The 23,813-nt window shown below is 44.4% G+C and overlaps 5 protein-coding genes across 5 annotated transcripts; all 5 read left to right on the top strand.

The window, feature by feature from the left end:
• Nucleotides 1–1,865: 1,865 nt before the first annotated feature.
• On the top strand, nucleotides 1,866–4,109 carry LOC120906051 (fibroin heavy chain-like). The gene is made up of 2 exons (XM_040317453.1): nucleotides 1,866–2,007; nucleotides 2,299–4,109. The coding sequence occupies exons 1-2, from the start codon at nucleotides 1,993–1,995 to the stop codon at nucleotides 3,523–3,525; spliced, it is 1,242 nt and encodes a 413-aa protein (XP_040173387.1). The 5' UTR covers nucleotides 1,866–1,992; the 3' UTR covers nucleotides 3,526–4,109.
• Nucleotides 4,110–6,025: 1,916 nt separating this feature from the next.
• LOC120906773 (fibroin heavy chain-like) lies at nucleotides 6,026–8,051 on the top strand. Its single transcript, XM_040318750.1, has 2 exons — nucleotides 6,026–6,154; nucleotides 6,454–8,051. Exons 1-2 carry the CDS (start codon nucleotides 6,140–6,142, stop codon nucleotides 7,624–7,626), a joined length of 1,188 nt encoding a protein of 395 aa, XP_040174684.1. The 5' UTR covers nucleotides 6,026–6,139; the 3' UTR covers nucleotides 7,627–8,051.
• Nucleotides 8,052–11,272: 3,221 nt separating this feature from the next.
• LOC120906774 (fibroin heavy chain-like) lies at nucleotides 11,273–13,231 on the top strand. The gene is made up of 2 exons (XM_040318751.1): nucleotides 11,273–11,398; nucleotides 11,655–13,231. Exons 1-2 carry the CDS (start codon nucleotides 11,384–11,386, stop codon nucleotides 12,774–12,776), a joined length of 1,137 nt encoding a protein of 378 aa, XP_040174685.1. The 5' UTR covers nucleotides 11,273–11,383; the 3' UTR covers nucleotides 12,777–13,231.
• A 3,202-nt stretch (nucleotides 13,232–16,433) lies between these two features.
• On the top strand, nucleotides 16,434–18,392 carry LOC120906775 (fibroin heavy chain-like). The gene is made up of 2 exons (XM_040318752.1): nucleotides 16,434–16,559; nucleotides 16,816–18,392. The coding sequence occupies exons 1-2, from the start codon at nucleotides 16,545–16,547 to the stop codon at nucleotides 17,935–17,937; spliced, it is 1,137 nt and encodes a 378-aa protein (XP_040174686.1). The 5' UTR covers nucleotides 16,434–16,544; the 3' UTR covers nucleotides 17,938–18,392.
• Nucleotides 18,393–21,591: 3,199 nt separating this feature from the next.
• Nucleotides 21,592–23,065, top strand: LOC120905546 (fibroin heavy chain-like). The gene is made up of 2 exons (XM_040316432.1): nucleotides 21,592–21,717; nucleotides 21,974–23,065. Exons 1-2 carry the CDS (start codon nucleotides 21,703–21,705, stop codon nucleotides 23,063–23,065), a joined length of 1,107 nt encoding a protein of 368 aa, XP_040172366.1. The 5' UTR covers nucleotides 21,592–21,702.
• The last annotated feature ends 748 nt before the right edge of the window (nucleotides 23,066–23,813 follow it).

Below are 23,813 nucleotides of genomic sequence, written 5' to 3' on the forward strand. Positions count from 1 at the left end.
ACCTGCTTGCTGGAAGTACAGCCCGTGATGGGTTCCAACTGGGGGGCAGTGTATTAGTTGACGGCAACAACCGGGAGATGGTAGATGAGTTCTGCTATCTTGTCGTTACTTCGGACAACGAGATCAGCATCGAAATCCGGAGACGCATTGGGCAGGGATATCGTGCATCATATGGGCTAAACTATCTGATGAGATCCAGGAGACTTCGAGACTGCAAGAAATGTGAGATATATTGCACGTTGGTTCGTCCGGTGGTCTTCTATTTCCAAGAGTCCTGGACCATACGAGCAAAGCGGCATTGTAGTACGTGAATTTTAGATTTTAGATTTAATAAAAGTTATAATAGCGTGCCGCATAGACAAACATAGATCATTCATATGTTTGGACTTACTTTACTGCTTTTTGTGTTTGGATTTGAGAATCATTTAGCTCATTTCTTTCTGTACGGTTTATGGACATGAATCATTTATCGAAATTTATAAATTTGTGAATGTTTGCCCGCAGGGTTAGGTGCATATATCAATATCATCGGCATAAGCAAAGCGTTTTGATGATTTCATTGTGTGGATATCCGATGTGAATAAATTAGAGAGGATTCACAAAACAAGATGGATGACAAATAATTATCCTAAAGTAAGCCGATCTGAGGACTGTACAGGGAAGCAGATGATTATTTCATATGAATCTAGCAATTTTGGTTCGACAGAAAATATCCATAGAATGTCGTTTACAGGAAGCATCGGTACTGGAAGATGTTATACAAGATCACGAGATTACTTAACAAAGTACAAAAAAATTGACTTCTTCATACAATGCTCAATTTTCACTGTTTTAAGCTCATAAGTACAGAAAGAAAACTATCTAAAATCTTAATAGTCTTCCGGTTTAAGTAAGATCGAATAATGTTGTATTATAAAACTTTAAAACACTTTAAAACATGACACATCAATTATTTTTGAATGTGGTTTATACTCCATTAATTGATCTTACTCAAACCGAAAGACTATCAACATGCAAGCGCCACAATTATGAATCTATTTAGAGACGTTAGAATCGCACTGCACCCCGTTCATGGTGGCCTCTAACAGCCGAATCAACTTCTCAGCAAAATTGGTTCTTTATTTGGCATTTGAGTTGTTTCTGTTCTTTATTTAACGAATACGGCTTATGTCGTTCCTCTTGAAAAAGGTTGTATCTTACACATTTTATCATATGCGTATCCGTCGTTCCCGATGCCCAATTTGTCGATCGTCGTTCTACACCTCAACCTCCCTCAGTAGATCTCTGCCTACAACTGTTGCGTTTTTTGCGAGTCTTTTATTTAAATGTTTGGGCATGGCATTTTTTATCGTTCTTGCGTGCTTCCAAAGCGCTCTGCCCGGCTTATGTCAATAGGTGTAGCTTCACACCAACAGGTGACGCTACCGCGAGCATTTTTAATATTTGTTGGTGGGACACAACAAGCAATAAGTAGCAAAAACTCGCATGCGTTCCGCCCAAAATGAAGAAAATTTCCAGCTGAGTTAATAAAGTCAAGCAGGACAAAAAATATCTCACATATACATCAAGCAAAAAAACACACACAAAACTGGAAAGGCTTTTCGCATGAACGCTTCCAGCCGAATAGTGCGATTTATTGCCATTTGTGCGAACATTTCTAACCAGATTTTCATGCTTTCCTTGATCTTTCATTCGCGCGCATCTAGATAAGAGGGAAACGAGTGAAAAAGAACGAGAGACAGACAGCCGGAAAGAGCGAATATCGGCAAAGATGCATTGTAAAATTAGCTCAGAACAACGCCTGTTGGGCGTGTTCTGCTTGCGGCTGCGTGGTATATAAAACCCCAAAGTCCTGTGTCCTTCATCAGTCAAGTTCGATCTTTGCTACGAACAGGCCACTGGAAGGAAGTCTGTCCAAGACATTCTGACAAGTGTCTACTAATAGTGCGTGTCCAGTATCATCAGCCCGCAACAAAGCCGAAAACCATTGCAATGCGCTTCTTTGTGGTGAGTTACTGAGAGGGGAAAACATAGTGAATTTGGGGCCAATTCTATTCGGGTTGAGTCTGCCAAGCGTCGCGTCACCATTCAACCAGCGCTCTGCTACGGAGTGCATCATCAATCAATCGTGTTTGCAAACGGAGCCAGAAGTTTGGACATTTCTGGAAAGAGACTATTTGGAAGGAGAATTGCTGGATGTTTGGGTTCATTTTAGCAACCGCAATGCCGCCCCATGCGAAGTTCTGTGGCATCTCTAATGTTCCAATTTCTTCTCCCCTGTGCGTTCTTGCTCTCTAGGTTATAGCCGCCTGTCTGGCCGTCGCGTCGGCCGATATCGGGCTCGACCTGCGTCAGGGAGCATCGGCCGGAAGCAGCAGCTACGCCGGTAGCCAAGGCGCAGTGAACATCGATTACGCACCCGCCCTTTTCGAGGACTCCGTCGTCGGTGGAGCAGCATCCGGTGCCAGTGGCCGCTCGTTCGGTGGAGCCAGCTCGTTCGGTGGAGCCGGCTCGTACGGCGGCGCATCCTCCGGAGCGTCCAGCGGCGCCTACGCAGGCGCTGCCAGCGGTGCTGACTACAATGCCGGCTACCAGGCGGGACTTCGTGCCGGTGCTTCTGCGTCTGCCGGTTCGTCCGCATCTGCCGGATCATTCGGTGGAGCCGGAACCCGTTTCGGTTCGATTGCTGGATCTAACGCTAACAGCTTCGTCGGTACCGGCAGCTCGGCCGGATCTAGCAGCTTCGCCGGTAGCGGCGCGTTCGGCTCGTCTTCGGCCGGTGCATCCGCCTTTGCCCAGGCCAAGACGCAGGTCCGCTATGCCGCCCCGGTGGTCCTGAAGAACTTCTACTACCACGTCGCGCCGGAGGAGCCGCAGGCCGAGGCCGGAGCCAAAACGCTCACCATCACGCCCCGCAAGCACTACAAGGTCATCTTCATCAAGGCCCCGTCTGCCAGCGCCAACGCCGGTGCATCGTCCCAGGCCGCCAGCCAGACGGAGGAGAAGACGCTCGTCTACGTGCTCGTCAACAAGCCCGCCAAGGCACAGGCCACTAGCGAGGCCGAGGCAAGCTCGTTCTCCTCTGGCAAGCCGGAGGTGTACTTCATCAAGTACCAGGGTGCTCAGGCTCAGGCTCAGGCTGGCGCTATTGCTGGAGCAGTTGGTGGACAGGCTGGATCGTTTGCCGACGCTCAGTCCAACGCTGGTGTTTCATACGATGCCGGTTTCGGTGGTGCCTCTGGTTTCGGTGGTGCCTCTAGTTTCGGTGGTGCCTCTGGATTCGGTACTGGTGCCGGTTCGTCTTCATTCGCGAACTCCGCTTCATCGGCCAATGTGGGCACTGACTTTGTTGACTTCGGTGCACGCAGCGGTGTGTCGGTTGGCTCGGTCGGAAGCAGCGGATACAACGCCGGCTACACTGCCGGCTACACCGCGGCCGCTACCGGTGGACTGGCAGTTACGCCCTCGTACGACTCCGTGGCCGTCGGTGCTAATGCTGGCGCTGGTAGCAGTGTCGTGTATTAAACCCAGATGGCACACGAGAACTAAACCGAGCCCAAAGCGTCTGTGTTCAGCCTCAGCCGGACTAGCCTTCAGCGGCAGTAACGGTGCAGCTGCGCAGCTGCATTACTCCACGCAACCGAACAGCAACATTGAAAAACGGACAAACACGAATCGGGCAGATTTGATTCAGCACGCATGAGTCGACCTGACGACTGCGTCATGTAACTAGTACCTTTAACGTAGCATTCTTCCCTGCCCCAGCATTCCTTTGCCTCTTCCTCTCAGTCATCGGACTGTTCCTCTCCCTTTTCTACTTTAAACGTAAGCAACGTAAGATAGGTTTATTTTTCCCTCGAGCACCGTCGAACGATAAACACGTGAGTGACAGTAACGAACTAGCAGAATGGCGAATTTTGTGCGAACGTATAGTGAGAAGAAGCCAGCGATTGTATCTTAAGAAAAGTGTATCCAAACACGTACGCACACACGCACGCACACATTTATATACATACACATATACGTAGACGTTTGATGACAAACGTCGGTAATAACAAACAAAAAATGGAATGAAATGATAAGAATAAAAATCGATCGTCAAAATGAAACTCCATCCGCTTCCGCATACTGATGCGTATGATGACGTCATAATCATGTTGCGCTCCGGCGCACTCTTGCTTTTTCCAATTCTTCCGATTCGGCGCAACAGCCGGGGTCGGACTAGACCAGTTTTGCGGGACGCTGGCTTGACAATCAGTAAAATGAACGGAAATCGGTCTACGTGGGATTTAAATTAGCGCGAGGTCGCGGAGCTGAAAAAATGTTGAAAATTTTTTCAACTTTGTCAAAATTGCATGTCAACTGCAAAAAAAGAGCTTTTCTCGTGGCCGCACCAAAAACATACACAAGAGCGAAAAAAAGCTCCAACATCTGAAAATCATCGATATTTTGTTTAAGAAGTACTAAATAAGTTCATAAATCAATTAGAATCATGCATTTTAGCATTATTATCATAACAATGGTTCACAACTGCGCCAAATAGCTGTTTGTTTACGCTTTTTCACGAACGTCAAATTTTGTCATTTTTTGTCAACTTTTTTTCCTGGCTGCTCCAGGTTACAAAATTTTGACAAAAGCTCAAAAAAGTGACAAAAGCTCACATTTCGAAAAATTTGTCAGCATTTTGTCACTCCCATGGCCTTTCGCATAATGCTTTTGGAAGTCAATATCGCATTCTATGTCCTGCTTGTTCTGTGAAAACAGAATTCGTGAATGTTTTCGGAAAGCTCATTTCATTTTCAATCATTTACATTTTGATAAATTTCAGAGCTTCAGCTATCAACAACGCGTACCTCGTTAATTTTGACGCTTTTCTGGTGCTTGCATAGGAAATAACCTCTGTTTTACATACAATCCTGTTGTTTTCTACCTATTAGTAACGTATTTCTGTTTTATTTTGTTAATGTATACCCACGGTTTGAGGTGCGTGGATGTCCGCTGAAAATGCCTGTATGAGAATGGACTATATGGGGAATAAAAGGATCATATCATTTGAATTTGAACTAATTTTGGTTGGAAAGAATAGATCCATATAGTATCGTTTACAGGAGGCATCGGTTATAAAAGATTTCAAACGAGATCTCTAGATTAAGCTTATCGTTAAAATCAATATGTAGGCGATAGCCCTAATTGCAGACAAAAACAAAATTCATTTACAATCAGAATTAGAAAACTGAAATATTTGAAAGAAAGGTGACTTACACCTGAAAACTCTTCTGGTTGATGAGATCAATTGAAATTATTTTAAAACAGCTTTCAAAAAAGACACATATGCAAATTTGGAAAGTTGTTTTAAACGACATTAAATGATTTTACTCTATCCCACAGACTATTAAGACGTAAGCAATAAAATAATTGATCTATTCAGGGATCAATCAAATAGACTCCATATTAGGCACTTCAGTTTTTTCATTTCTTTTTTTTTTTATTCTCGTATTTCTGATTCTTAAAGCAACGGTAATTACCCTTCCCTCGATTCGCTTCAAATTTGAAGCATCATCTCAGCCAAGCAGATGTCGTCGGATGACGCTACCACTAGCATTTTGAAACGTTTTTGGTGGGGATCAACAAGAAATATGTAGCGAAACCACGCACAAAAACGAGCCCCACAAAATCAATGAAATGAAGAGACTTCGCTGCAAAGCAATAAAACAAAAGCATATCACACATCTATACCAGCTAAACACAAAAACTGGAAAGGATCTCCGCACTAATACATCCAGCGGAAAAACGCGCGCGCTCGATTTATTGTCATTGAGTGGAATATCTCCAGCCACATTTGTATGCGTTTCATGGTCGCGCTTCGAGATAAACGTTAAACGTGTTAAACAGAGCAAGAGAGATAGCGTTTTTTTAAACTGTGGAATGCTTTTGCTAAAAATACTAAAATTAGCTAAGGACAACATCTTTTTGGCGCGTGTATATAAAACGCCTAAGTCCTGTTTCCTTCACCAGTCAAGTTCGATCTTTTCTACGAACAGACCACTGGAAGGAAGTCTGTCCAAGACATTCTGACAAGTGTCTACTAATAGTGCGTGTCCAGTATCATCAGCCCGCAACAAAGCCGAAAACCATTGCAATGCGCTTCTTTGTGGTGAGTTACTGAGAGGGGAAAACATAGTGACTTTGGGGCCAATTCTATTCGGGTTGAGTCTGCCAAGCGTCGCGTCACCATTCAACCAGCGCTCTGCTACGGAGTGCATCATCAATCAATCGTGTTTGCAAACGGAGCCAGAAGTTTGGACATTTCTGGAAAGAGACTACTTGGAGGGAGAAGTTGCTAATTGCTGGATGTTTGGGTTCATTTTAGCAACCGCAATGCCGCCCCATGCGAAGTTCTGTGGCATCTCTAATGTTCCAATTTCTTTTCCCCTGTGCGTTCTTGCTCTCTAGGTTATAGCCGCCTGTCTGGCCGTCGCGTCGGCCGATATCGGGCTCGACCTGCGTCAGGGAGCATCGGCCGGAAGCAGCAGCTACGCCGGTAGCCAAGGCGCAGTGAACATCGATTACGCACCCGCCCTTTTCGAGGACTCCGTCGTCGGTGGAGCAGCATCCGGTGCCAGTGGCCGCTCGTTCGGTGGAGCCAGCTCGTTCGGTGGAGCCGGCTCGTACGGCGGCGCATCCTCCGGAGCGTCCAGCGGCGCCTACGCAGGCGCTGGCAGCGGTGCTGACTACAATGCCGGCTACCAGGCGGGACTTCGTGCCGGTGCTTCTGCGTCTGCCGGTTCGTCCGCATCTGCCGGATCATTCGGTGGAGCCGGAACCCGTTTCGGTTCGATTGCTGGATCTAACGCTAACAGCTTCGTCGGTACCGGCAGCTCGGCCGGATCTAGCAGCTTCGCCGGTAGCGGCGCGTTTGGCTCGTCTTCGGCCGGTGCATCCGCCTTTGCCCAAGCCAAGACGGAGGTCCGCTATGAAGCCCCGGTGATCAAGAAGAACTTCTACTACCACGTAGCGCAGGACGATGCGATTGCTGAAACCGAAACCAACACCCTCACCATCACGCCTCGCAAGCACTACAAGGTCATCTTCATCAAAGCCCCGTCTGCCAGCGCCAACGCCGGTGCATCGTCCAAGGCAGCCAGCCAAACGGAAGAGAAGACGATCGTCTACGTGCTCGTCAACAAGCCGGCTAAGGCAAACGCCACTAGTGAGGCCGAGGCAAGCTCTTACTCCTCTGGTAAGCCGGAGGTGTACTTCGTCAAGTACCAGGGTGCTCAGGCTACCTCTAGTTCAAGCTCTAAATCGCAATCGGGTGGATCGATTGCCATCAGCGATGCCAATGCTGTCGCTGGTGCAAATGCTATCTCTGGCGCTGGAGCCAATGCTATCTCTGGCGCTGGAGCCAATGCTTACTCTGGCGCTGGTGCCAATGCTTACTCTGGCGCTGGTGCCAATGCGTACTCTGGCGCTGGTGCTGGATCCCGTGGTGCCGGTATCATCACTGGTGCAAATTCACTCGCTAATGCTGGTGCATTGGCCGGAAACAGCGGATACAACTCTGTCGGAGCTTCTGCCCAAGCTGCTGCCCAATCCACTGCCGGAGGACTGGCATTTACGCCCTAGTATTGCCCGCACACAGGAAGAAAGCGATGCCAAGGTCAGCCTCAACGACATGAACGATGCAGCATTACTCAAGGAAATCGAACAGTCACATTGAAAAACCGAACAAGTACGAATCGCACAGATTTGGCTCAAACCAGAAGTAATGAGTCGAGCTGACGGCTTCGTGATGTAACTAGTACCTTTCGAGTAGAGCTTTTCCCTCTACACGTATTCCTTTGCCTCTTCCTCTTAGTCATCGTGATCAGGACTTTTCCTCTCCCTTTGTACATTAAACGTAAGCAACGTAAGATAGGTTTATTTTTCCCTTGAGCGCCGTCGAACGATCAGGACGTGAGTGACAGTAACGGTCTAGTAGAATGGAGTTTTTGTGTACGTATAGTGAGAAGAAGCCAGCAATTGTATCATAATAAAAGCGTATCCACACACACGCGCACAGACAAAATGATTTATTTTCTAGATATTCCTAGATGTTTGATGACAACCGTTGATGGCCAAACAAAGTAAAAACGAAATGAAAAGATTGAAGTAATCATCGATTGTTAAAATGCTATTCCAATCATTTTCACACATTTCAGCGTATAAGAACATCATACTCATTTTATGATTCGGCACAGTGTCGCCTTTTAGATATATACGGGTCTCTATTAAAATCTTCGACATATGTCTGCCTCCCTCTCAAGATCTGTTGACGGGGCGTTACTGTTTGCGAAATATGTGCCAGGAATTTCCAGTTCTTATGTGGGGCATTAGATCCAGCTAATCTGACAAATGCAATAATAGATAAATCCAGCTGATGAAATGAACATCATTATCTCACAATTCAGATGTCGTCTGCGATATAATCTATAAACAGCTTCTGGGCGATAACCCAGAATATGGATATATGGATTCTTCCCGATAAACCTGCAAACTTATAGTTAGTGTAATGTTACTAGTACGCTGTATCAACTGGTAATTATCAGGTAAGACAAAACCTCAAAACGCGAATTACGTGATCATGTCGGACTATACAGCCCACAAAGACTTAATAATACCACTAAAGTACATGTAGTGTAGCTACAACACACTCTGAAATGAGTTTATCGAATTTTGCCATCGGCTGATACCGGTTGACTGAGCATTTTCGGCCAAGTTACTACATAATACAATTCATGCATAATACGAAAATAGTTTCATCTTTAACTTCTACCAAAATTTCAACAAACCTATCAAAGAACTCTAGGATCGATCAACGTTTCCCAAAAATCGGTAACAATATGTTTATATGATTTGGCTCTTTCCTCCGGCAAGTTTGCCGTTCACTGGTTTCCTGGCCAGCCCTTTCAACTGATGGAATTGATCAAATCCGACCTTGGCCTTGTAAGGACGTTTGAACAAGTTCTACTGGAAATGCATGAACATAAACTCTGGATGGGGCCGGTCTGGAGGTACAGTCATCCACTCTTACGACTTCACAACATGCCCGTCATGGGCTCTTACATATAGGTAATATATAAGTCACTGAAAGCCGAGCCCACTAGTGGTATAGGCAGGCCTTGACCGACAACGATTGTTGTGCGAAAGAAGAAGAAGAAACTCTGGATGTTCAATGCTCCCGAAAACTAAAACTACGGTTCCCCAAGTGTCCTTAAATTGCTAGGAAACTCTTCCCAACGCTTTCAAACAGCAAAAGAAATGAGGGAGTAGAGCATTTGCCTAGAATATGACATTTTATTAAGACTTCTTTCTGTTTGCAACATAAATTAACCTTGATGGATGAAATATCAACATTAACATAGCGTTATGATTAGTGATCTTGCTTGAGAAAGTTGAGCTATAAATTTAGCCATATCTAGCTATTGACGAAGTGGTCCAGTCAGACAACTATTATATTTATTATCTCTTTATTTATTATCTCAGTTTTGGTGCATCATAGAAGGTTTGAACTACACTCTGTCTGAAAAGATGAAGGAAAAGATCTAAGAAAGACTAATTGCTAGTAGCTTATAAGCTAATTGAAGTATTACTCGAAATCGTTGTTCGAAACGGAAATTACGAAAACGTGAGCCAACATTATTCAGGAAGAAAGCAGGAGTCAAGAGCTTACAAAGAAGTAAATCAAATAATGTGTTAGTTGTTTACTAAAATATGAATGTATTGTATTGTTATCAAAGCATTTCAATCGGACTTACTGGTTAGTATGTGCAGATAGTTTAAAGTGTCCCACTTCTGAATGAAGCTAAGCTTTACTTATTTTGTTTCGCATAATCAGAGCATAACAAACTCTAAATGCTGAATCTATACAATATCACTACTTCTTCGGTTCGCTCGACATCTTAGATGACATCTCACTCAAGGACACGTCGTTCATGTTTCCCAATTCGTCGATCGTCATTCTTCGTTTCAGGAGTTCAGGTCAAACAGATATCAGCCTACAGCAGTTCGTAGCTTTTGTGTGTGTCAGATAAAAATGCTTTTTATTTCGTTTCCAACGCACACTTCTCGCCAAAAAGGTGAGCAAAGTTGGATGACGCTACCGCTAGTATCTCGAATGGTGGGGATCAATCAGAAATAAGTGGCAAGCTACGCACATATTACAGGCGGACAAATCGCAGAAATGAAGAGTATTTCCCCCTACAAAATGTCACACATACAGTGGTGCGCAAAATAGTACCACACTTCTTTGTAATGGTTGTAATTAAGAAAGGCGATATGTTATTTTCTTTTAACTCTTGTATTAGTAGACTTCAAATACAAAGAAAATTCATAAGTGGAAGTAAAATAATCTTATTTTATTCGTTTCAAAGCATTAAACAAAACACTATGCTGGAGGGACAAGCTGGTTGGGAAACGATTCGGAGCAGCAGCGGCAGTAGTGTACTACTGGCTAATTTTCTTGCTTTGCAAAGTTCTTTTCATGTTATTCATGTTCCTTTCTATCCATGTAAACCTGCTCTGGCTAGGACTCTACAGCAAAAACAGCGCTTTCGCGAGTATTTATTAACATAAATTTCCATTATTTTATAGTAACCTTTCTGTTCTTTGATATGTGTTTTACCTTTGTTTTCAATTTTCTGTGAGCATTTTCGTTCGGATAATGACGCTCACACCTTGCGAATCGCTCAGGATTTTGAAACAATACAATGATCACGCATCAAATTGATGAAAATTACACACAAACTAACGATAAACAATTCGCAAAGAAAGAGTACAAATAGAGAGTTAGTCAAAGAGATATAGCATTTCAGAATATTGTTCACGAATACTGCTACTGTTTATATCCGCAAATAGAAGCTGCATACATTGTTCACGCAACAATGCGGCACTCTCGATCTGAACACAACTGTATCTATCTGCAAAGAGGCTGGAAAGGTTTTCCGCACTAATACATCCAACGGAATAGCGCGCACGTTCGATGTATTGCCATTGAGCCGAACGTCTCTAGCCACATTTTTATGCATTTCATTGTCTTCCATTCTCGCGCATCATGTTAGGATAGAAACGAGTTAAAACAGAGCAAGATAGACAGCGCTTTTTCAAAAATCAAGAGACGCTTTTGCTAAAAATCCTAAAATTAGCTAAGGACAACATCTTTTTGGCGTTTTCTGCTAAAAGCCGCGTGTATATAAAACGCCTAAGTCCTCTTTCCTTCACCAGTCAAGTTCGATAGTTGTTACGAACAAGCCACTGGAAGGAAGTCTGCCAGAGACATTCTGACAAGTGTGTACTAGTAGTGTGTGGCCAGTATCGTCGTCTCGCATAAGCCAAAACCTTTGAAATGCGCTTCTTTGTGGTGAGTGGGACATTGAAAATATTAAATTTTAGTCAATTCAACTATGATCTGCTGAGTATCGCGTCACCATTCAACAAGTGTTCTGTTGTAGAGCATCATCAATCAATTGTGTTTACGTCGTTAGCCAAAAGCTTAATCCTTCTGGAAACACAACCAATTAACAATCAACTATTTTCTGAATGATTGAAGCAACATCTCCAGCATTCTGTGGTCAATTCTAATGTCTCACTATCTTTTCTGGACGCCTAATTTCTAGGTTCTAGCCACCTGCCTTGCCGTAGCGTCGGCCGATATCGGGCTCAAGCTGCGCCAGGGAGCAGCGGCCGGTAGCAGTAGCTACGCCGGTAGCCAAGGCACAGTGAGCATCGATTACTCACCCACCGTCTTCGAAGATACGGTCGTCGATGGAGCTGCATCCGGTGCCAGTGCTGGCTCATACGCTGGAGCCGGCTCGTATGGCGGCGCTTCCTCCGGAGCGTCCAGCAATGCCTACGCAGGCGCTGCCAGCGGTGCTCAATACAACCAGGCGGGACTTTTTGGCGGTGCTGGTGCATCTGCCGATTCGTCTGCATCGGCCGGCTCATTCGGTGGGGCCGGTTCATTCGCAGGATCTAACGCTAACAGCTTCGCCAGTAGTGGCGCGTTCGGCTCGTCTTCGGCCGGTGCATCCGCCTTTGCCCAAGCCAAGACGGAGGTCCGCTATGAAGCCCCGGTGATCAAGAAGAACTTCTACTACCACGTAGCGCAGGACGATGCGATTGCTGAAACCGAAACCAAAACCCTCACCATCACGCCTCGCAAGCATTACAAGGTCATCTTCATCAAGGCCCCGTCTGCCAGCGCCAACGCCGGTGCATCGTCCAAGGCAGCCAGCCAAACGGAAGAGAAGACGATCGTCTACGTGCTCGTCAACAAGCCGGCTAAGGCAAACGCCGCTAGTGAGGCCGAGGCAGGCTCTTACTCCTCTGGTAAGCCGGAGGTGTACTTCGTCAAGTACCAGGGTGCTCAGGCTACCTCTAGTTCAAGCTCTAAATCGCAATCGGATGGAGCGATTGGCATCAGCGATGCCAATGCTGTCGCTGGTGCAAATGCTATCTCTGGCGCTGGAGCCAATGCTATCTCTGGCGCTGGAGCCAATGCTTACTCTGGCGCTGGAGCCAATGCTTACTCTGGCGCTGGTGCCAATGCTTACTCTGGCGCTGGTGCCAATGCGTACTCTGGCGCTGGTGCTGGATCCCGTGGTGCCGGTATCATCACTGGTGCAAATTCACTCGCTAATGCTGGTGCATTGGCCGGAAACAGCGGATACAACTCTGTCGGAGCTTCTGCCCAAGCTGCTGCCCAATCCACTGCCGGAGGACTGGCATTTACGCCCTAGTATTGCCCGCACACAGGAAGAAAGCGATCCCAAAGTGTCTGTGTTCAGCCTCAACGGCATGAACGATGCAGCATTACTTAAGGAAATCGAACAGTCACATTGAAAAACCGAACAAGTACGAATCGCACAGATTTGGCTCAAACCAGAAGTAATGAGTCGAGCTGACGGCTTCGTGATGTAACTAGTACCTTTCGACTAGAGCTTTTCCCTCTACACGTATTCCTTTGCCTCTTCCTCTTAGTCATCGTGATCAGGACTTTTCCTCTCCCTTTGTACATTAAACGTAAGCAACGTAAGATAGGTTTATTTTTCCCTTGAGCGCCGTCGAACGATCAGGACGTGAGTGACAGTAACGGTCTAGTAGAATGGAGTTTTGTGTGTACGTATAGTGAGAAGAAGCCAGCAATTGTATCATAATAAAAGCGTATCCACACACACGCGCACAGACAAAATGATTTATTTTCTAGATATTCCTAGATGTTTGATGACAACCGTTGATGGCCAAACAAAGTAAAAACGAAATGAAAAGATTGAAGTAATCATCGATTGTTAAAATGCTATTCCAATCATTTTCACACATTTCAGCGTATAAGAACATCATACTCATTTTATGATTCGGCACAGTGTCGCCTTTTAGATATATACGGGTCTCTATTAAAATCTTCGACATATGTCTGCCTCCCTCTCAAGATCTGTTGACGGGGCGTTACTGTTTGCGAAATATGTGCCAGGAATTTCCAGTTCTTATGTGGGGCATTAGATCCAGCTAATCTGACAAATGCAATAATAGATAAATCCAGCTGATGAAATGAACATCATTATCTCACAATTCAGATGTCGTCTGCGATATAATCTATAAACAGCTTCTGGGCGATAACCCAGAATATGGATATATGGATTCTTCCCGATAAACCTGCAAACTTATAGTTAGTGTAATGTTACTAGTACGCTGTATCAACTGGTAATTATCAGGTAAGACAAAACCTCAAAACGCGAATTACGTGATCATGTCGGACTATACAGCCCACAAAGACTTAATAATACCACTAAAGTACATGGAGTGTAGCTACAACACACTCTGAAATGAGTTTATCGAATTTTGCCATCGGCTGATACCGGTTGACTGAGCATTTTCGGCCAAGTTACTACATAATACAATTCATGCATAATACGAAAATAGTTTCATCTTTAACTTCTACCAAAATTTCAACAAACCTATCAAAGAACTCTAGGATCGATCAACGTTTCCCAAAAATCGGTAACAATATGTTTATATGATTTGGCTCTTTCCTCCGGCAAGTTTGCCGTTCACTGGTTTCCTGGCCAGCCCTTTCAACTGATGGAATTGATCAAATCCGACCTTGGCCTTGTAAGGACGTTTGAACAAGTTCTACTGGAAATGCATGAACATAAACTCTGGATGGGGCCGGTCTGGAGGTACAGTCATCCACTCTTACGACTTCACAACATGCCCGTCATGGGCTCTTACATATAGGTAATATATAAGTCACTGAAAGCCGAGCCCACTAGTGGTATAGGCAGGCCTTGACCGACAACGATTGTTGTGCGAAAGAAGAAGAAGAAACTCTGGATGTTCAATGCTCCCGAAAACTAAAACTACGGTTCCCCAAGTGTCCTTAAATTGCTAGGAAACTCTTCCCAACGCTTTCAAACAGCAAAAGAAATGAGGGAGTAGAGCATTTGCCTAGAATATGACATTTTATTAAGACTTCTTTCTGTTTGCAACATAAATTAACCTTGATGGATGAAATATCAACATTAACATAGCGTTATGATTAGTGATCTTGCTTGAGAAAGTTGAGCTATAAATTTAGCCATATCTAGCTATTGACGAAGTGGTCTAGTCAGACAACTATTATATTTATTATCTCTTTATTTATTATCTCAGTTTTGGTGCATCATAGAAGGTTTGAACTACACTCTGTCTGAAAAGATGAAGGAAAAGATCTAAGAAAGACTAATTGCTAGTAGCTTATAAGCTAATTGAAGTATTACTAGAAATCGTTGTTCGAAACGAAAATTACGAAAACGTGAGCCAACATTATTCAGGAAGAAAGCAGGAGTCAAGAGCTTACAAAGAAGTAAATCAAATAATGTGTTAGTTGTTTACTAAAATATGAATGTATTGTATTGTTATCAAAGCATTTCAATCGGACTTACTGGTTAGTATGTGCAGATAGTTTAAAGTGTCCCACTTCTGAATGAAGCTAAGCTTTACTTATTTTGTTTCGCATAATCAGAGCATAACAAACTCTAAATGCTGAATCTATACAATATCACTACTTCTTCGGTTCGCTCGACATCTTAGATGACATCTCACTCAAGGACACGTCGTTCATGTTTCCCAATTCGTCGATCGTCATTCTTCGTTTCAGGAGTTCAGGTCAAACAGATATCAGCCTACAGCAGTTCGTAGCTTTTGTGTGTGTCAGATAAAAATGCTTTTTATTTCGTTTCCAACGCACACTTCTCGCCAAAAAGGTGAGCAAAGTTGGATGACGCTACCGCTAGTATCTCGAATGGTGGGGATCAATCAGAAATAAGTGGCAAGCTACGCACATATTACAGGCGGACAAATCGCAGAAATGAAGAGTATTTCCCCCTACAAAATGTCACACATACAGTGGTGCGCAAAATAGTACCACACTTCTTTGTAATGGTTGTAATTAAGAAAGGCGATATGTTATTTTCTTTTAACTCTTGTATTAGTAGACTTCAAATACAAAGAAAATTCATAAGTGGAAGTAAAATAATCTTATTTTATTCGTTTCAAAGCATTAAACAAAACACTATGCTGGAGGGACAAGCTGGTTGGGAAACGATTCGGAGCAGCAGCGGCAGTAGTGTACTACTGGCTAATTTTCTTGCTTTGCAAAGTTCTTTTCATGTTATTCATGTTCCTTTCTATCCATGTAAACCTGCTCTGGCTAGGACTCTACAGCAAAAACAGCGCTTTCGCGAGTATTTATTAACATAAATTTCCATTATTTTATAGTAACCTTTCTGTTCTTTGATATGTGTTTTACCTTTGTTTTCAATTTTCTGTGAGCATTTTCGTTCGGATAATGACGCTCACACCTTGCGAATCGCTCAGGATTTTGGAAACAATACAATGATCACGCATCAAATTGATGAAAATTACACACAAACTAACGATAAACAATTCGCAAAGAAAGAGTACAAATAGAGAGTTAGTCAAAGAGATATAGCATTTCAGAATATTGTTCACGAATACTGCTACTGTTTATATCCGCAAATAGAAGCTGCATACATTGTTCACGCAACAATGCGGCACTCTCGATCTGAACACAACTGTATCTATCTGCAAAGAGGCTGGAAAGGTTTTCCGCACTAATACATCCAACGGAATAGCGCGCACGTTCGATGTATTGCCATTGAGCCGAACGTCTCTAGCCACATTTTTATGCATTTCATTGTCTTCCATTCTCGCGCATCATGATAGGATAGAAACGAGTTAAAACAGAGCAAGATAGACAGCGCTTTTTCAAAAATCAAGAGACGTTTTTGCTAAAAATACTAAAATTAGCTAAGGACAACATCTTTTTGGCGTTTTCTGCTAAAAGCCGCGTGTATATAAAACGCCTAAGTCCTCTTTCCTTCACCAGTCAAGTTCGATAGTTGTTACGAACAAGCCACTGGAAGGAAGTCTGCCAGAGACATTCTGACAAGTGTGTACTAGTAGTGTGTGGCCAGTATCGTCGTCTCGCATAAGCCAAAACCTTTGAAATGCGCTTCTTTGTGGTGAGTGGGACATTGAAAATATTAAATTTTAGTCAATTCAACTATGATCTGCTAAGTATCGCGTCACCATTCAACAAGTGTTCTGTTGTAGAGCATCATCAATCAATTGTGTTTACGTCGTTAGCCAAAAGCTTAATCCTTCTGGAAACACAACCAATTAACAATCAACTATTTTCTGAATGATTGAAGCAACATCTCCAGCATTCTGTGGTCAATTCTAATGTCTCACTATCTTTTCTGGACGCCTAATTTCTAGGTTCTAGCCACCTGCCTTGCCGTAGCGTCGGCCGATATCGGGCTCAAGCTGCGCCAGGGAGCAGCGGCCGGTAGCAGTAGCTACGCCGGTAGCCAAGGCGCAGTGAGCATCGATTACTCACCCACCGTCTTCGAAGATACGGTCGTCGATGGAGCTGCATCCGGTGCCAGTGCTGGCTCATACGCTGGAGCCGGCTCGTATGGCGGCGCTTCCTCCGGAGCGTCCAGCAATGCCTACGCAGGCGCTGCCAGCGGTGCTCAATACAACCAGGCGGGACTTTTTGGCGGTGCTGGTGCATCTGCCGATTCGTCTGCATCGGCCGGCTCATTCGGTGGGGCCGGTTCATTCGCAGGATCTAACGCTAACAGCTTCGCCAGTAGTGGCGCGTTCGGCTCGTCTTCGGCCGGTGCATCCGCCTTTGCCCAAGCCAAGACGGAGGTCCGCTATGAAGCCCCGGTGATCAAGAAGAACTTCTACTACCACGTAGCGCAGGACGATGCGATTGCTGAAACCGAAACCAAAACCCTCACCATCACGCCTCGCAAGCACTACAAGGTCATCTTCATCAAGGCCCCGTCTGCCAGCGCCAACGCCGGTGCATCATCCAAGGCAGCCAGCCAAACGGAAGAGAAGACGATCGTCTACGTGCTCGTCAACAAGCCGGCTAAGGCAAACGCCGCTAGTGAGGCCGAGGCAGGCTCTTACTCCTCTGGTAAGCCGGAGGTGTACTTCGTCAAGTACCAGGGTGCTCAGGCTACCTCTAGTTCAAGCTCTAAATCGCAATCGGGTGGATCGATTGCCATCAGCGATGCCAATGCTGTCGCTGGTGCAAATGCTATCTCTGGCGCTGGAGCCAATGCTATCTCTGGCGCTGGAGCCAATGCTTACTCTGGCGCTGGAGCCAATGCTTACTCTGGCGCTGGTGCCAATGCTTACTCTGGCGCTGGTGCCAATGCGTACTCTGGCGCTGGTGCTGGATCCCGTGGTGCCGGTATCATCACTGGTGCAAATTCACTCGCTAATGCTGGTGCATTGGCCGGAAACAGCGGATACAACTCTGTCGGAGCTTCTGCCCAAGCTGCTGCCCAATCCACTGCCGGAGGACTGGCATTTACGCCCTAGTATTGCCCGCACACAGGAAGAAAGCGATCCCAAAGTGTCTGTGTTCAGCCTCAACGGCATGAACGATGCAGCATTACTTAAGGAAATCGAACAGTCACATTGAAAAACCGAACAAGTACGAATCGCACAGATTTGGCTCAAACCAGAAGTAATGAGTCGAGCTGACGGCTTCGTGATGTAACTAGTACCTTTCGACTAGAGCTTTTCCCTCTACACGTATTCCTTTGCCTCTTCCTCTTAGTCATCGTGATCAGGACTTTTCCTCTCCCTTTGTACATTAAACGTAAGCAACGTAAGATAGGTTTATTTTTCCCTTGAGCGCCGTCGAACGATCAGGACGTGAGTGACAGTAACGGTCTAGTAGAATGGAGTTTTGTGTGTACGTATAGTGAGAAGAAGCCAGCAATTGTATCATAATAAAAGCGTATCCACACACACGCGCACAGACAAAATGATTTATTTTCTAGATATTCCTAGATGTTTGATGACAACCGTTGATGGCCAAACAAAGTAAAAACGAAATGAAAAGATTGAAGTAATCATCGATTGTTAAAATGCTATTCCAATCATTTTCACACATTTCAGCGTATAAGAACATCATACTCATTTTATGATTCGGCACAGTGTCGCCTTTTTAGATATATACGGGTCTCTATTAAAATCTTCGACATATGTCTGCCTCCCTCTCAAGATCTGTTGACGGGGCGTTACTGTTTGCGAAATATGTGCCAGGAATTTCCAGTTCTTATGTGGGGCATTAGATCCAGCTAATCTGACAAATGCAATAATAGATAAATCCAGCTGATGAAATGAACATCATTATCTCACAATTCAGATGTCGTCTGCGATATAATCTATAAACAGCTTCTGGGCGATAACCCAGAATATGGATATATGGATTCTTCCCGATAAACCTGCAAACTTATAGTTAGTGTAATGTTACTAGTACGCTGTATCAACTGGTAATTATCAGGTAAGACAAAACCTCAAAACGCGAATTACGTGATCATGTCGGACTATACAGCCCACAAAGACTTAATAATACCACTAAAGTACATGGAGTGTAGCTACAACACACTCTGAAATGAGTTTATCGAATTTTGCCATCGGCTGATACCGGTTGACTGAGCATTTTCGGCCAAGTTACTACATAATACAATTCATGCATAATACGAAAATAGTTTCATCTTTAACTTCTACCAAAATTTCAACAAACCTATCAAAGAACTCTAGGATCGATCAACGTTTCCCAAAAATCGGTAACAATATGTTTATATGATTTGGCTCTTTCCTCCGGCAAGTTTGCCGTTCACTGGTTTCCTGGCCAGCCCTTTCAACTGATGGAATTGATCAAATCCGACCTTGGCCTTGTAAGGACGTTTGAACAAGTTCTACTGGAAATGCATGAACATAAACTCTGGATGGGGCCGGTCTGGAGGTACAGTCATCCACTCTTACGACTTCACAACATGCCCGTCATGGGCTCTTACATATAGGTAATATATAAGTCACTGAAAGCCGAGCCCACTAGTGGTATAGGCAGGCCTTGACCGACAACGATTGTTGTGCGAAAGAAGAAGAAGAAACTCTGGATGTTCAATGCTCCCGAAAACTAAAACTACGGTTCCCCAAGTGTCCTTAAATTGCTAGGAAACTCTTCCCAACGCTTTCAAACAGCAAAAGAAATGAGGGAGTAGAGCATTTGCCTAGAATATGACATTTTATTAAGACTTCTTTCTGTTTGCAACATAAATTAACCTTGATGGATGAAATATCAACATTAACATAGCGTTATGATTAGTGATCTTGCTTGAGAAAGTTGAGCTATAAATTTAGCCATATCTAGCTATTGACGAAGTGGTCCAGTCAGACAACTATTATATTTATTATCTCTTTATTTATTATCTCAGTTTTGGTGCATCATACAAGGTTTGAACTACACTCTGTCTGAAAAGATGAAAGAAAAGATCTAAGAAAGACTAATTGCTAGTAGCTTATAAGCTAATTGAAGTATTACTAGAAATCGTTGTTCGAAACGAAAATTACGAAAACGTGAGCCAACATTATTCAGGAAGAAAGCAGGAGTCAAGAGCTTACAAAGAAGTAAATCAAATAATGTGTTAGTTGTTTACTAAAATATGAATGTATTGTATTGTTATCAAAGCATTTCAATCGGACTTACTGGTTAGTATGTGCAGATAGTTTAAAGTGTCCCACTTCTGAATGAAGCTAAGCTTTACTTATTTTGTTTCGCATAATCAGAGCATAACAAACTCTAAATGCTGAATCTATACAATATCACTACTTCTTCGGTTCGCTCGACATCTTAGATGACATCTCACTCAAGGACACGTCGTTCATGTTTCCCAATTCGTCGATCGTCATTCTTCGTTTCAGGAGTTCAGGTCAAACAGATATCAGCCTACAGCAGTTCGTAGCTTTTGTGTGTGTCAGATAAAAATGCTTTTTATTTCGTTTCCAACCCACACTTCTCGCCAAAAAGGTGAGCAAGTTGGATGACGCTACCGCTAGTATCTCGAATGGTGGGGATCAATCAGAAATAAGTGGCAAGCTACGCACATATTACAGGCGGACAAATCGCAGAAATGAAGAGTATTTCCCCCTACAAAATGTCACACATACAGTGGTGCGCAAAATAGTACCACACTTCTTTGTAATGGTTGTAATTAAGAAAGGCGATATGTTATTTTCTTTTAACTCTTGTATTAGTAGACTTCAAATACAAAGAAAATTCATAAGTGGAAGTAAAATAATCTTATTTTATTCGTTTCAAAGCATTAAACAAAACACTATGCTGGAGGGACAAGCTGGTTGGGAAACGATTCGGAGCAGCAGCGGCAGTAGTGTACTACTGGCTAATTTTCTTGCTTTGCAAAGTTCTTTTCATGTTATTCTTGTTCCTTTCTATCCGTAAACCTGCTCTGGCTAGGACTCTACAGCAAAAACAGCGCTTTCGCGAGTATTTATTAACATAAATTTCCATTATTTTATAGTAACCTTTCTGTTCTTTGATATGTGTTTTATCTTTGTTTTCAATTTTCTGTGAGCATTTTCGTTCGGATAATGACGCTCACACCTTGCGAATCGCTCAGGATTTTGAAACAATACAATGGTCACGCATCAAATTGATGAAAATTACACACAAACTAACGATAAACAATTCGCAAAGAAAGAGTACAAATAGAGAGTTAGTCAAAGAGATATAGCATTTCAGCATATTGTTCACGAATACTGCTACTGTTTATATCCGCAAATAGAAGCTGCATACATTGTTCACGCAACAATGCGGCACTCTCGATCTGAACACAACTGTATCTATCTGCAAAGAGGCTGGAAAGGTTTTCCGCACTAATACATCCAACGGAATAGCGCGCACGTTCGATGTATTGCCATTGAGCCGAACGTCTCTAGCCACATTTTTATGCATTTCATTGTCTTCCATTCTCGCGCATCATGATAGGATAGAAACGAGTTAAAACAGAGCAAGATAGACAGCGCTTTTTCAAAAATCAAGAGACGCTTTTGCTAAAAATACTAAAATTAGCTAAGGACAACATCTTTTTGGCGTTTTCTGCTAAAAGCCGCGTGTATATAAAACGCCTAAGTCCTCTTTCCTTCACCAGTCAAGTTCGATAGTTGTTACGAACAAGCCACTGGAAGGAAGTCTGCCAGAGACATTCTGACAAGTGTGTACTAGTAGTGTGTGGCCAGTATCGTCGTCTCGCATAAGCCAAAACCTTTGAAATGCGCTTCTTTGTGGTGAGTAGGACATCAAAAATATTAAATTTTAGTCAATTCAATTATGATCTGCTGAGTATCGCGTCACCATTCAACAAGTGTTCTGTTGTAGAGCATCATCAATCAATTGTGTTTACGTCGTTAGCCAAAAGCTTAATCCTTCTGGAAACACAACCAATTAACAATCAACTATTTTCTGAATGATTGAAGCAACATCTCCAGCATTCTGTGGTCAATTCTAATGTCTCACTATCTTTTCTGGACGCCTAATTTCTAGGTTCTAGCCACCTGCCTTGCCGTAGCGTCGGCCGATATCGGGCTCAAGCTGCGCCAGGGAGCAGCGGCCGGTAGCAGTAGCTACGCCGGTAGCCAAGGCGCAGTGAGCATCGATTACTCACCCACCGTCTTCGAAGATACGGTCGTCGATGGAGCTGCATCCGGTGCCAGTGCTGGCTCATACGCTGGAGCCGGCTCGTATGGCGGCGCTTCCTCCGGAGCGTCCAGCAATGCCTACGCAGGCGCTGCCAGCGGTGCTCAATACAACCAGGCGGGACTTTTTGGCGGTGCTGGTGCATCTGCCGATTCGTCTGCATCGGCCGGCTCATTCGGTGGGGCCGGTTCATTCGCAGGAACTAACGCTAACAGCTTCGCCAGTAGTGGCGCGTTCGGCTCGTCTTCGGCCGGTGCATCCGCCTTTGCCCAAGCCAAGACGGAGGTCCGCTATGAAGCCCCGGTGATCAAGAAGAACTTCTACTACCACGTAGCGCAGGACGATGCGATTGCTGAAACCGAAACCAAAACCCTCACCATCACGCCTCGCAAGCATTACAAGGTCATCTTCATCAAGGCCCCGTCTGCCAGCGCCAACGCCGGTGCATCGTCCAAGGCAGCCAGCCAAACGGAAGAGAAGACGATCGTCTACGTGCTCGTCAACAAGCCGGCTAAGGCAAACGCCGCTAGTGAGGCCGAGGCAGGCTCTTACTCCTCTGGTAAGCCGGAGGTGTACTTCGTCAAGTACCAGGGTGCTCAGGCTACCTCTAGTTCAAGCTCTAAATCGCAATCGGATGGAGCGATTGGCATCAGCGATGCTGTCGCTGGTGCAAATGCTATCTCTGGCGCTGGAGCCAATGCTATCTCTGGCGCTGGAGCCAATGCTTACTCTGGCGCTGGTGCCAATGCTTACTCTGGCGCTGGTGCCAATGCGTACTCTGGCGCTGGTGCTGGATCCCGTGGTGCCGGTATCATCACTGGTGCAAATTCACTCGCTAATGCTGGTGCATTGGCCGGAAACAGCGGATACAACTCTGTCGGAGCTTCTGCCCAAGCTGCTGCCCAATCCACTGCCGGAGGACTGGCATTTACGCCCTAGTATTGCCCGCACACAGGAAGAAAGCGATCCCAAGGTGTCTGTGTTCAGCCTCAACGGCATGAACGATGCAGCTTTACTTATAGAAATCGAACAGTCACATTGAAAAACCGAACAAGTACGAATCGCACAGATTTGGCTCAAACCAGAAGTAATGAGTCGAGCTGACGGCTTCGTGATGTAACTAGTACCTTTCGAGTAGAGCTTTTCGCTCTTCACGTATTCCTTTGCCTCTTCCTCTTAGTCATCGTGATCAGGACTTTTCCTCTCCCTTTGTACATTAAACGTAAGCAACGTAAGATAGGTTTATTTTTCCCTTGAGCGCCGTCGAACGATCAGGACGTGAGTGACAGTAACGGTCTAGTAGAATGGAGTTTTGTGTGTACGTATAGTGAGAAGAAGCCAGCAATTGTATCATAATAAAAGCGTATCCACACACACGCGCACAGACAAAATGATTTATTTTCTAGATATTCCTAGACGTTTAATGACAACCGTTGATGGCCAAACAAAGCCCAAGCGAATCACTAATGAATCATGTCCGTAAACCAGTACCACATATTCTTCTTCAAATTACGGTATTGTTGGGGCTTTCGTTGAGAATTTTTAGTTACGTAACAATTATTCCTTGCTATCAGAGCCTGCATCAGAGGGTCTGTATATGAATCTAACCTATCTGGACTTGAAGGAACCCGTAGGTGACCGTTGGGCCACCCAACATGTGTCCTTGTGTTAGTGTCTTTAGGTTTAA

This window comes from Anopheles arabiensis, chromosome X (genome assembly GCF_016920715.1).
Source record: "Anopheles arabiensis isolate DONGOLA chromosome X, AaraD3, whole genome shotgun sequence".
In the NCBI taxonomy this organism is placed as follows: domain Eukaryota; kingdom Metazoa; phylum Arthropoda; class Insecta; order Diptera; family Culicidae; genus Anopheles; species Anopheles arabiensis.